Source organism: Castanea sativa, chromosome 6, assembly GCF_040712315.1.
Source record: "Castanea sativa cultivar Marrone di Chiusa Pesio chromosome 6, ASM4071231v1".
NCBI lineage: Eukaryota > Viridiplantae > Streptophyta > Magnoliopsida > Fagales > Fagaceae > Castanea > Castanea sativa.
In genome coordinates this window covers 39,721,739-39,735,427 of record NC_134018.1, presented here as the reverse complement: position 1 = coordinate 39,735,427, position 13,689 = coordinate 39,721,739, and the positions used below count along the sequence as shown (strand labels likewise).

At 34.7% G+C, this 13,689-nt stretch overlaps 2 protein-coding genes across 2 annotated transcripts; one reads left to right on the top strand and one right to left on the bottom strand.

Moving 5' to 3' along the window:
• The first annotated feature begins 3,005 nt into the window (after positions 1-3,005).
• Positions 3,006-10,192, top strand: LOC142638834 (ubiquitin-conjugating enzyme E2 35-like). The gene is made up of 8 exons (XM_075812895.1): positions 3,006-3,278; positions 3,397-3,424; positions 5,809-5,895; positions 6,200-6,258; positions 8,907-8,948; positions 9,037-9,110; positions 9,430-9,527; positions 9,787-10,192. Exons 1-8 carry the CDS (start codon positions 3,243-3,245, stop codon positions 9,822-9,824), a joined length of 462 nt encoding a protein of 153 aa, XP_075669010.1. The 5' UTR covers positions 3,006-3,242; the 3' UTR covers positions 9,825-10,192.
• A 1,068-nt stretch (positions 10,193-11,260) lies between these two features.
• LOC142641562 (uncharacterized) lies at positions 11,261-13,204 on the bottom strand. The gene is made up of 3 exons (XM_075816009.1): positions 13,027-13,204; positions 12,884-12,928; positions 11,261-12,155 (listed from the first exon to the last, which is right to left on the bottom strand). Exons 1-3 carry the CDS (start codon positions 13,162-13,164, stop codon positions 11,718-11,720), a joined length of 621 nt encoding a protein of 206 aa, XP_075672124.1. The 5' UTR covers positions 13,165-13,204; the 3' UTR covers positions 11,261-11,717.
• Positions 13,205-13,689: the final 485 nt, after the last annotated feature.

The following is a 13,689-nucleotide window of genomic DNA, read 5'->3' as shown; positions in this document are numbered from 1 at the left end:
TGGTACTTGTAACTTCGGAGTGGAGAAGTTCTGATATTTTGCCATATTCTAGTACCACACCTGTATTCCTGCCCTGGGTACTACGTTTATTTATTATTGTGAGCTTTATGCCTGATGCTGCATAACCTGCATGCTTCTGGTGTAATTACCCTTGATAATCTCTAAGTAGACTGGAAGCAAGAGTCTACGTATAGCAATTGTATAACTTTCCTGGCAGATGCTGATGCCTGTGTTATGTTATGTAAGTACCTTGATATGTGTACAGATATCTTGTTACTAAGCTTTACAGGGTGTAATACCCTGAATTGTCTAAAGTTGTGACGGATTTAGATTGTGAAGATGTTGTATAGACACTGTTGAATATTCCCACATTGAATGTGTGCTAGGTCGATCTAGACTATATAATTATTTACGAAAAATACTAATAATTTGAGTTGGAACACAATTATGGTCAGAGCCTTCTTTATGTCAAGAGAATACCTCATGATTTTAAAACAATTAATTTTGTATTATTAGTCTTTTTGTTTTTCTTATTTTGATAATTGGATAGTTAAGAGGAGAGGGATTTTAACCCTGAACTCCTTTGTTAGAAATATTGAGTGGTGTTAATTTAACTACAAGGCCCTTGGTAGATTGACACCAATTGAGTTCAATAGAGTTAGTGGAAAGGTTATGAATTTATAGTCCCTTATAACAACAAAACTAGATTAAGCTAGATCAACCAACCTATCACGCTTAGCATAAAGCAAAACTAGCTCAATCTCTCATGAGTTTCATTGCCCAAAGTTCAAGTTCTTCTAATACCCACTATTTCAAACAAGCTCTTCCTGATTTCTAAAGGATATTTTTACAGAACCTGAATACTGTTATAAAAAGCAAGGCTAGTTAAGAAGCCATCTACATTAACTTACCCAACCGAACTTTCTATTTCTATTTCATTTCATTTCCATATTAAAACCTTCATTACTTACATTCAAAAAGTCAGTAAGTATTATGATCATTTGTTAAGAGTCTTGCAACTTAATTTACACTTCATTGTACGCAAAGTGCTTGAAAGTTTATAGGAAAAAGAATTCGAACTACGGCGTTAACAGTATATTGTAATTATTATAAGTATCTATAAAAAAATAAAAAAAAAGTATTACGATCATTTGAGTAGCATAAATGAAATTCTATTTTTCTTTATCTTCATTTAATGTCCATCTTCTCTAATTAATGCAAATTATTACTCATCTCGCTCTCTCTCTCATTTGAGTAGCAAAAATGAGATTCCCATTTTCTTCGTCTCCCTATGTAACGTCTATCCTTTTTCATTAATGCGAATTATTATTCATAGTCATCTCTCACTCTCTCTCTCTCTAATCATCGTTGCTTCCCTTGCTAATATGAGCAATGAACTCAACCTCTCTCTATCTCTCTAATTTGAGCAAATGTAATTTCCTTTTTCTTCGTCTCTCCATGTAACGTTTGTCCTCTCTCATTAATGCGAACTATTACTCATATTCAACTCTCTCCCTCCTTTATCTCTCTCACTCAATTAGCAAAACAATGAGTGCATTAGTAATGTCATTGCTTCTATTGCTGATGTGAGCAATGAACTCATCCCCATACACGAACTCACCAATTATAGTTCAATGCGTGACAAGACAATAGAAATGATTTCACACACGATCTCTCTCTAAAATAGGTGATTGTCATTGGTTTCCTCGCTAATGTGAATTGTGAACTCAACCCCTAGGCATAAACTCGCCAATTAGAGTTCAACACATGACAAGACAACAAAAAGAACCCACAAGAAATTATGTGGACAAGTAAGATTACATGAACTATTAGGTGGGCTTTTAAAAAGTTCTAAAAGCTTTAGTGGTGTAATCACATGATTTTAGAAATTTATCATCGACCCATGTGAAAAGATATGTACCTATGTAATTGAAAGTTTGGAGCATTTGGGTTTGGGAAGAAAATTATGCGAATGATTGAGTTCATCTAACCCACACCCCCCCTCCCCCCCCCAAAAAAAAACAGAGTTTATCGAAGGCCCTGCTCCTAAAAAACCAAGGGGTGTCTTTTAAGTCTTTAAGTCTTGACTTTTGAGATGGGGTTTGATAGCTCCTAAAATTATAGGGGAGTCTTTTAGTTCTTGACTTTTGAGTTCAAAACAACCCTTGACCTCCTGACATAGGGTTTGAAAGGAAGAAGATTATTGCATTGGGGTTGCCCAATGTTAACACACACCCACACACAAAAAATACTCTAAAAAAAAACAAGATTATTGATAATTCAATAAATTGAACCTAATTTCTTCTAATGTACATCATTCTCCAGACCAATGAGCTCACCATCCGATAGATCTTAATTAGCTAATTTTTTTTAAAAGGAATTAGAAAATTTATTTACTTAAATGAGTCAAATTATTTAAGCCTAGGATTTACCACAAAAATCGCGAGCTCGAGCTCAAGCTTGAAAACAATGGAAAGATAAGCTACTTCAACTGTATATATATTTATGTTCTTCAATATTATACATTTTGTTAATATATATATTTGAAAACCAAAATAGTGCTCAATTTGGATCTTCTACAGGTTTATGGCTTGATTCAAATTGGAAAAATTCAAACTTTTTAATTTTTAATGAAAAATAATCATGGATCACATTTTTAAGGTAAATTATGGGCTTGTAAACTTGAAAATTTTCAAAGCTTACTACAATCAAATATGTATTTTCTGATCTTTTTACAACATTAAAAAAAAAAAAAAATAGTCTAGTAGCTGGAGCTGGAGGGTTTGGCGGATAAAAGGTGAAAAATGACATTCTATAATATAGATTAAAAAGTTCTAATAAAGATTCTAACTTTCAATAAATAAATAAAAGTTCTACATCTACATAAAAGAAGCAAATAGGGTAAAGTAGGTTGATTGGTCAGTGAGAAACATTAGGTACCCAGCAAAGTAAAACACACACTGTCCCCCAAAAAAAACAAAAAAAAAATGAAAAAACAAATAATTGCCCATTTGGCCATAACCCACGACTCACGAGAAAGAAAGAAAGAAAGAAGAAAGAAGAATCAAAATAAATAAAGGAATAGGAACCACTATATAAGAAGACTTAGCTTAATTAGCGTGCCTTTAAAACTTTTAGATCCTTCCCCATATAATTCTCTCTTTCTTTCTGCGTTTCTCTTTCTTCACCTGCAAACTCCTCTCTCTCTCTCTCTCTCTCTTCGCCAAATCTTCGAAGAATCAATGGCGAACAGTAATCTTCCTCGACGAATTATCAAGGTTCTCTTTCCGATCTTATACTATTCTCCCTCTCTCTCTCTCTCTCTCTATGTATGTATGTATGTATGTATGTATCGTCGTTTGTGGTTTTGATCTTTGATTGTATCTGATTGAACAGGAAACCCAGCGGCTTCTCAGTGAACCAGGTCTTTTTATCTCTCTCTCTCTCTCGCTCTTTGGTTGTAAATTTGTTTATTTGCGGTTAGATTTGTTGGTTTAATTTATGCTAGATTATGTGTTTGGAGCTGTTGAGAGTCAGAAACTCTCTAATTTGAGCTGATGCCTTTGCTTTGATGGTGGTGGTAATTAGGTTTACGCTTTGATTCCATGGAATTTTTGTTTAATGTTTGGGTACTTTTTGAGAATATTTCTAAACCCGGGTTTTAGGGCCTAATATCACTTCTTATAACGAGGATTTAAAGTTCCTGGAAATTTTTTTTATATTTCCTTTATAGTTTGTGAAATTTTGGTTTATAAGAAAAACTGTACTAGGGCCGGTTTTGTGAGTGGGGTGATTCTCAGTTATTGACCATAGTTTTCCAATGCATTTGACTGGAATGTTACCGGCTGTTTAGTTTGCTGAATCTTAGATTATAGGATTCATATCAAACTCCTGGAAATGTAGGGTTCCTACGTTTCGTTCCTATCAGATTCCTTGGGGAATGTATTACGACGGTATGTCAAAAGGTTTTGTGGAGCTTTTAGCAAGTTGGAAAGCCAAGTTTGGCAGTTGAGTAATGATGTGATTTGGAGCACGATCCCTCATTTCCTCATGTGGGGTCTTTGGCGAGAGAGGAGCTCATGATCTGAAGCATTTACTCAAGATTTTATTGGAGTGGATAAATGCTTTGGGTTTTTTTTTTCTTTCATTGCTTTGCTTGATTTGCTTTGATCGATGTAATTTTATCCTTTAATTTTAATGTATCAATTTGTACACTTCCAGTGTACTTAGGTGGTGCCTTTTAGTGGCCTTTTTTTTTAGTGAATTTTACTTATTAAAATATAAAATTCTTGAAAATAATCTACTTAATAATGATAAACAAAAAAGTATCTTGAAATAATCACAACTTTTATCTTGGATTTCCAAAAGAAACTCCATATATATGTAAGGCTATTCTTGTCATTTCATAAAAATCCTTGCATGTAATAACATAGATAAAAGAAGTGGAATTATCTTAATCTGAGATTACAACCGTTACACATGCTAATCGCATTCAAATAAAAGTTAAAACATTGTATTGCCATATCTGTAGGAAGGTGAGGGGAAAAAAGTTGTGTAAGAATGAACCAAATTTGGAAATGATATTACAGTCATGGAAAGTAGTAGGAATCTTGATAAGATTGCACAAATCAAATGCCCCTTGAGACTATTAAAAGAAGATATTTGTCTTATGGTAATGTTTCACTGGTTTTCATGTTTTCTTTTATTATAAGTTTGATACTAATAGATGATTGTGAAAGGGGTGAAAAAGTGGTAGTTGTATGTTAGTGATAGGTTTTGGGAAATCATGTTCAGGATGGAGTAGCATTTTTTCTTTTTGCATTTGACCCTATGCACAATTGCTGGTAAATATTTTCAATGGATATATTTCTACCCAGGTTTGGGATAGTAGATTCCTGTGGACAAGCAGCACGTTTTCTCATGGAAAGTGTCAAATGGAACTATATACTCCATTGTATTTGTTTTTTATTGCACGTTAGGCTACCCTGAATAAAGGGGGCAATTACAGGAACCTGAATTGTCATTGTCTCCATGGTATTACCTAGATAAGACTAGGTCTTCAGTCAGACCACCTCAGACCTTTTGTTCCCAACAAAACTTGGTTTGAGTTTTCTACCTCTAATAGTATCTTCCATTGTTCCATATTACACCCAAACTGAACCACACTAGTGATAATAGTAGTCAAGAAAGTAAAAAAACCAACAGCTTTTTTCACTAATTACAGAGTAGGGTAACCTAGAAATGCAAGTTTACTGTAGTTTGTTTCGGGTTACAATATCTTACTTGCCAAAAGGATCTGTGCATCATAGCAACATCAATTTCTCAATTTGGAAGGCATCCAAAGTACAATATGAGTTCATAGAACTGAGTTAAATTTAGCTAGAGGTATGAATTGATTGTTAGAATTTTAATGTTCCCATGGGCTGCTATAGCTATTTAAAAAGAATAGAAGTAAAATTCTTTAATGATTGGAAATCATGAATGACACTGCCCTCTCTGACCCAACATTTAGTAGCCATTATTAACCTTGCAGTAACTGCATCACTGTACTAGATCCTAAGTTATCATTTCCATGTGTTGGCCAATGTGGGGTAGGCAGGGGCTCAAATTTTACAAAACTAATTATTATGTCAAGAAGCTAGAAATGATTGGTCACTTAAGCCTTCTTTAGCTATATCATGTATGGGATGGTTACATTATGAAGATTAAACCTGTTTTGCTACGTTGTTGTAGATTCTTCTCATAAAATGCCAGTTCTAATCAAAGAGCTTAATTGTATTATGCATGTTTTGTGACATTTGTATACAGCTCCTGGAATAAGTGCTTCTCCTTCTGAGGACAACATGCGATACTTCAATGTTATGATTCTTGGTCCAGCTCAATCTCCATATGAAGGTAGTTATAAAAATAGCAATGTTTCTCTTGTTGACTGCATTATAGGATTTTTCCCCCCTACAATTATTCTTTGTTGGCACTTTTGAATTTGGAATCCTTCATTAGTCCTATGGATTATAATATTTTTTTATTGCCTCTTTCTTTGTGAATGATCATTACACAAAGGACATCCATATAACTGATAATATCCTGCAGATTTTTTGGAACCTAATAAAAGCATTTGTTATCACTTTGTCTCTTTGATAACTTCCCTTTTGATCTACTGATATATGATCTAATTTCTTATATCTTGATTTTTATATAGGTGGAGTGTTCAAATTAGAATTGTTTCTCCCTGAAGAATATCCAATGGCCGCTCCTAAGGTAATATGATATTTAGGCATATTTTGATGCCGTTTTATGCTATCTCGTTGAGGTTCTATGGTTGTTCATTTTGTCGGACTATGAGTTGTGCCATTTCACCTCAAAACCAATTGGTGATGAGGAAGGCACACTCAAATCTTTTATGGCCTTCAACATCACACCACGTGGGCCTGTTTTTAGAGTAGTTGTAGGGAGTCAAATTGCGGTCCCCCAACAATCCCTCCCTCACAATGACACACCTGTGACTCAAACTCATGACCCTGGCTCTTGTACCATTTGTCGAACCATGAGCTACGTCATTCCACCTCAAAACCAATTGATGATGAGGAAGACGCACTCAAATCTTTTATGGCCTTCGACATCACACCACACGAGCCTGTTTTTAGAGTGGTTGTAGGAAGTCAAATTGTGGTCCCCCAACACATTTGATCATTATGAAGGCATTCATCCGCTATCTTGCTTGAGAGCCCAGATGCAGTTATATCTGCTGTTTCATATGGTTGCTTGTCTGAAGAGATGTGTGGCTTACATTTTCTAATATTTTCTTTTCCTGTCTATCTGATTGTGAATGTTTAAACAGGTCTAGGCCATGATCTGTTTGCTGTTGTACTTTTAAGTAAATATACTTTTGGGACTTGAAGTCTAATGGTAATTTCCATGCAACTAATAGATGCAAACAAGTTGCACTTTCAAAGTGGCATGTTTGTTGTTATCACATTTTCTTGTTTAATTGTGTTATGCTTCTGTAGAGGTGACACCTGGTATGCCAAGAAGTTATAACCAAAAACTTTGTCATTTTTTGTTGTATTAATTACATCTGTTTAGCTATCACATGAATGTTGGCTACTGAAAGCTTATACATTATGTTTGACCTCAAAAGAATGAAAAACGAAAATAAAAATGTTGGGAAGTTAATATCTTTTATAATATTATTGGATAATTTGCCTTTTGTGGATGTTGGTCAATTGGCATTTAAAATGAGAGTATTGTGAATCCAAAATCTCACTGGTTGCAGTTAATTAAAATTTTCTGAGTCACATGCATTTTCTTTTTCTTTTCTTTTTTCATCTTTATGTATATAAACTTTTTTTTCATCTTTGCATGCGTAGACTTTTTTGGGCCTGTTTAAACTTGTACCAGATTTCTCTCAGCCCAGCATGTTAAATCTATGCTTTTGCATTTTTTGGTTATTGCATAGTCGTGATAAGCACTTAGAAGTTTAGTAACTAAAAAAATTAATTGGGTTTTACCTTCCATTAGCACCATCTACTGGAGAAAGAAATTTACAGGACTAAAATATTTGAGGTTTGTAAGGTCATTTTAGTAAAACTCACAGATATTTGAGATCTGTATAGCAATTATTATTAGTATCTTAGTGCAGGATATATGTTTGAAGCATCAGATAGGTTCTTCAAGCATAGATAAATAATTTTACTAATAAAGTCCATGTTCAACACAATATATGTTCCATATATGAAACAATTGATGGTTTGAGCTTACACTCAATATCGTGGAGAAAAGCTCTCCAGATTTTGTTTTTCATTGTTCAAATGAAGGGTAGAAGTTAACTTACATACAAGTAAGTTGAAGCCTGTATGATAAAATTGTTAGTATTTTGCAGTTTTATATAGGCTTTGATTGGTCCACTTAAGAATCAGATCTGAAGAGCTTTCAACATGGTGTTGAAAGAGGCTGGTTTGTAGTAATTGCAATGTCAAATAACATGATCATTGTAGAAAGTGTATTGTATGAGCTGTATTGACACTCCGAGTACTTGGGTTGTGACCCTATTGCACTTTTCAATGACTTATTTATTTATCAAAAGGGAAATGTATTGTATGAGAACGGCAGCATTATGACATAAAATTTACTTCATAGAAAAGGAAGCCATTGTCCATCTATATAAGACATGCAGAGTTATGAACATGAATCTGCTTCATTGTCTAGAATGACAGTGGTGGAAGTTACTTAGCTATATCATGTGATAAACTTTTCCATGGTACTAAACTAATGGATACATCTGGCCTATTTTCCTGTGGAGGGACCAATTGATTTAATGCCTTGCTGAATAGGGTAAATACTAAAGCATAAGCAGGAGGGTTCCAATTAATATTGGACTTGTTTGACTTCAAAATATCTGAGATGCATGCAAAGATTCTGCTGAAATGTTACTGTTACAATATAAATATTGATCTGTGACTTGTATAATTTATGCTGATAAGAACCATTCAAGTTATAATCTCCCGATTCTTGATTTAGGCACTCAGTTTTCTGTTCTTTTCTGTCACTCATGTAAAAGTGTTTCCATTATAGTAAAACACATTTTGCACTGCTGTGTTTCAAATGATTTTCTTTACTAGAGTGGAAGAAATCAGTGTATCTTGTAATATTCCATTCTGTTTGTTTATCCATTTTTCTGGCCCATACAGAAACCAAATAATGGTTGAATTTGTGGCTGTTCTTTCTTTAACATAGCCATTAAGTATATTTTATTAATTTTAATTTCTTTTGAGGAAAGTCTTAGTTTAAGTTTCTTCTACCTGTGTGCTTCTTAACTTTTTTCCCTTTGCTGTAGTTGGGTTGTTGCTTACCAACCTTGGGTTTTTTTATTTATTTTTATTTTTTAACTCATTCAGTTTTGGTAACAGGTTCGCTTCCTGACCAAAATATATCATCCTAATATTGATAAGGCAAGTAGTTCCTGCTCCCTTTAACTCATTTCCTTGGCCAGAAATTAGTTGTTTTTTATTGCTGAATATAAGGGGTATTTTCATGCAGCTTGGAAGGATATGCCTCGATATTCTTAAAGATAAATGGAGTCCAGCCCTCCAAATCCGAACAGTATTGCTTAGGTGATTTGGTGCTTCGATTAAAAAGCTTACATAAAGTAGTTTTCCTTCATTAGAAAGTTTGGAAAATGTCTACTTGTCTCTCCCCCACCCCCCCCACCCCCCCCCCCCCCCAAAAAAAAGGAAAAAAAAAATTAGAGGATTGCTGTAATATTAGGATTATGGTACTTATGTTTCACAAAAATCTAACGTTGGTCACTTGGAAAAGAAAGGTAGTTAAAAAAAATTTGATAATTTAAATGATGGGATCTTGGGTCGTGATATGGTATTTAAAGCAAAGCTAATTGAGTTTATTTCAATGTTGCATTATTTACTGTGTCAGCATCCAAGCTCTTTTGAGTGCTCCAAACCCTGATGATCCACTTTCTGAGAACATTGCAAAGCATTGGAAGACAAATGAAGCTGAAGCTGTTGAGACAGGTAATATGAATAATCATATTAGTTATTCCATTAGCTTATACCAAGATGTAGCCATGTGACCTAGAAAAGTTCCATAGTTGATACTTTTTCATTTATCTTATACCCATATTGATTGTTTTTATGTAAGGATTAAAAATGTTTTATTTCACCCTAAAATAATTGATCTGATGTGATGAAATGATTTCAGTTGAGTCTACAAGGCATTATTGTCATGTGCATCATTACTTATTACTGGCCCTTGTTTATTTGAATCTTGCAGCAAAGGAATGGACCCGTCTGTATGCAAGTGGAGCCTGATGAGCTTGATGGTCAACATATCAATCTCTAAAATGTCTGTTAAACTTGATGGTTGGTTTGTCATTTGGTATTAAAAATATGAATGGAAAAATGATCTATGACTTGATCTATGAAAGATGAATCTTCTTGAGAACATCAATTAACTGAGAGTCATCATCAGGAATGAACAAATGATTTCTGAATTGATCAATGAAAGATGATTCTTGTGAAGAACTTCATTTATTTGATAGTCATCTTTAATAACTTGAAAGGCTTTTTCATCTTTTGAAGAGCCTGCATGATTATATTGAAGTTTAATATCAATTTTTTGTGCACTTCAACTTTAATGTCAGATGTTTAATTTTTAAATATATTTGTGTGTTACAAAACGTTTATGGCTGCTGCAAATTTCGTGAGTTATATTTTTATTAGTATCTTGAACAATTTTGGAGCAGAGTTTGATTTGAACTTGTATTTATCTGTTAAATGAATCATTTATTTTTCTGCAGCATGTGCTCTCCCTCTTTGGGCTTGTACCGTTGGCGTTGTCCCTTACCTGATAATAATGCAGGGCACGTGCTTATCTACTGCTAAAGAATAAGTGAAAGGCAGAGAAAATTGTTGAAATACTTGGCAAATCTTTAAGTAATTCAACAAGTTTCGTCTATCTTCTTTCGTCAAAAAAAAAAAAAAAGTTTCGTCCATTTGCCATTTTGCCCTCACTTCTAATTTCCATAATTCTTACACAAAACTTAGTGTCTCTCTCTCTCTCTCTCTCTCTCTCTCTCTCATTTTTTGTTTATTTACCAAGAAACACCTTATTTGGGGTTGAAAATGTTTTATATTCTTTAGGGACGTAAAATATTTTAGTATAAGACATTTTCAACCTTAAGAGAACAAATCATTTCTCAATCTTTTTATAAAATAACCAAAATACCATGGAGACCTCTAAAATGATAAAAATGCTGTTAAAATTTTCATAAATGACCGAAATACTTTGTAGTCTGTACACCTCCAATGCTTGAAGTATACCTAAATAATAATAATAATAATAATCAAACTACCCGTAAAACCCTCCAAAAAAAATAAATACCCCAAATCTTCAAAATGACCAAAATATCATTAAATGCAATTCATTTGAGTAATAAGACATTAGTGACAGCCACAATAATATGTCAAATCAATTTTTTTTTTTTTTATATAATCGGACTACCACCAGTGATGACCAAAAAATTATTAATACAATGCATAGCCTTAGCGATATATCAAATCAATACTATGTCATATAACTTGACAACCACTAGTGATGACAAAATTCATATAACTTTAACAACCACTAGTGATGACAAAAAATTAATGCAATTATCGTTTTTAGGCAAATATATAGTCACCATAAACTTCACACATACTATCCCATCTATTGGATTATCCTTAAATCCTCACGTCAAATCTGAAACATTTTTGCTCCCCACCAATGAATGATTGCTGTAATTCTTGACTTCGGATTTAGGAACATAATTGACTCCTGCAAGTTAATCTCAGATAGTTTGTACATGCACAATGGTTTCAAGAATAGAATGCGAATTATATGGTACAAAAAGACAATGATCGAAAAAAATAACCCTTTCTCAAAGCAGAGGCGTTCGAATTTTTTTTTTGTTTAACTCGATTAAGTTTGTTTCGTACTTTATCACGCAACAAGAGCTGTCACTACTGTGCAAGTGTGAATGAAATACCCTTCCTAAATACAGAAACACCCAAATTCCCAACTAGTACGCAAGTCTGAAGTCCTTAAACGAAGGTGAGAATACTTGAAAGACAAAAATACCCCTATTTCTTCAACAAACCACAGATCTACCACCGCACACCCCAGACTTCCCGCCAAAACGCAAGAAATAACCCGACTCGATCCATTCAGCAGGACCCGAAAGATCCGACAGAAACGCAACCCGAAGGGGGGCCACCAACCCCTCCTTTCATCAAATTCGATCTCTTCCTCTTAGGCACCAGCTTCCCAGCGCCGGACCATCGCTCCGATCCCGAGTGCTCCGACCCGACCACGCACGACGACTTGGATCCTTCTCCGCCGTATACGTCAACGTCAGCGACTCCTATCGGATCCGAAGCCTTGGGCTTAATCGGGTCGGGAGCACCACCCGAAACGACGCCGCAGTGTTTCCAGGAGTTGACGGTTTGGATGGAGGTGACGCAGCACTCTTGCCAATTGAGGTCGTAGAGGTCCAAGATTACGTCCTCCAGCGTCAAGAACGCGAAGCACGAAACGTTGTCGTTTAGTGTTGATCGCGACGGATCCACCAGATCCAGTGTGTTCACCGCGTCCGTCAGCACTTTCTGTAACGATATCGTCATTAGGATCCGTTTGGTTACTCTTGCTCAGAAAAACGTATTAAAACTAAACTAGAATTATATGCAATTCATTGATTGTTTTTTCAAGTCTGAGATTTTGGCCGAGTTTGTTGAGCTGAAACTGAAACTTCTATTTTCTTCCCATTTTCTCTACAACCAAACAGATGCTAAGAACTTCATTGATGGTTCAGTGCAATATAGACAGAAACGTAAAAGAAAATGTACATATGATAGAATAACACTTAATTGAGCTTTCGAAAGTACGAAAAACACTATTAAAATAAAAATTATATACAATTTGTTGTTAGTTCTTAGTTGATTCCAGTGTGAGATTTTGGCAGAGTTTGTTGAGCTTTCAACTTTTTCTGGAAACGAAAATATCACGTCAAGTCAATAGTACTCATCAACTTTTTTTTTTTTTTTTCCCTTTCATTTTCTCTAGAACTAAACACAGGCTAAGAACTTCATTATTGATTCAGAGCAGTATAGACAGAAACGTAAAACAACACTCCTATTCTTTGCTTAGTTCTCTGGGCAGCCAAACAGTGGTGTTAATTAAGGCATTTCCTGATATAATTTGATTTACAATTTATTTCACATCTAATTTCTCAGCAATCAAACAGAGGCTAATACTAACATATAGCTAGTTTCAGTAATTGAGAGAGAGAGAGAGAGAGAGAGAGAGCGATTAGAGAGTGTGATTTCATTGTCACCTTTTGAAACTTGTGGATTTTCTTGAACCCGTGCATGTTGATAATCTGCAAAATTCAACAAAAAACATTCACCGAAATTGGAAGCAAGAAATGAAATTAGAAGAAGAAGAAGAAGAAGAAGAGAGAGCGAAATGAGAGATGACTTGGTTGAGGAAGTTGACGGTGAGATCGATTTGCTTGTTAGAGAGAACGAAATCAATGTAATTCTCCAGTGACACCTTCTCGGTTCTCGTTTTCACTTTCACTTTCGACCTCATCCCCTTTTCGCTCCCAAACTCCATTGCCAATTTCTTCTGTTTCTGTTTCTGTTTGGCAGATTTTGATTTTTGATTTTTGATTTTTGATTTTTGGAAAGACTCTCTATGACTTATACATATATACGAGTCTGAAAGTGAAAAAAAACAAAGGCCAGTGAGATTCGATTCGTGAGTTTGTTGCACAGTTCGTTAGCTGACGTGTCAGCCTTAGCCACTCGTCCTGCCACGTCAGTATCTTTCCATCATTTGGAGTTCGGTTACCAAAGTTTAAAAGCTTGTATATATATGACCCTCTCTTGAGTCTTGACTAATCCTAGATTATTAGGCTACTCTAATATCAATTGGAATTGTGGAATGAAATCACAATACCTTATATAGTAGAGACCAATAATGGTCTAATAATGCTCATGTTCCCAGGGTTCAACAAATAGCTTAGTAGACAATCTCTGTGATCTATACTCTATAGCGTTCAAACCCCCCCTCCCTCCCTCCTATTTACCTAGGCTCCTCTAAAGAAAAGCCTTTGAAATTTCTATATTAATTAAAGAA

Coding starts and splice junctions, on each gene's coding strand:
- LOC142638834 (XM_075812895.1), top strand. CDS start 3,243: ATGGCGAACAGTAATCTTCCTCGACGAATTATCAAG. Junction 6,259..8,906: donor ATCCAATGGCCGCTCCTAAG/GTAATATGATAT, acceptor TTTTGGTAACAG/GTTCGCTTCCTGACCAAAAT. Junction 9,528..9,786: donor AGCTGAAGCTGTTGAGACAG/GTAATATGAATA, acceptor TGAATCTTGCAG/CAAAGGAATGGACCCGTCTG.
- LOC142641562 (XM_075816009.1), bottom strand. CDS start 13,164: ATGGAGTTTGGGAGCGAAAAGGGGATGAGGTCGAAAGTGAAAGTGAAA. Junction 12,929..13,026: donor CCGTCAACTTCCTCAACCAA/GTCATCTCTCAT, acceptor TGAATTTTGCAG/ATTATCAACATGCACGGGTT. Junction 12,156..12,883: donor AAATCCACAAGTTTCAAAAG/GTGACAATGAAA, acceptor ATATCGTTACAG/AAAGTGCTGACGGACGCGGT.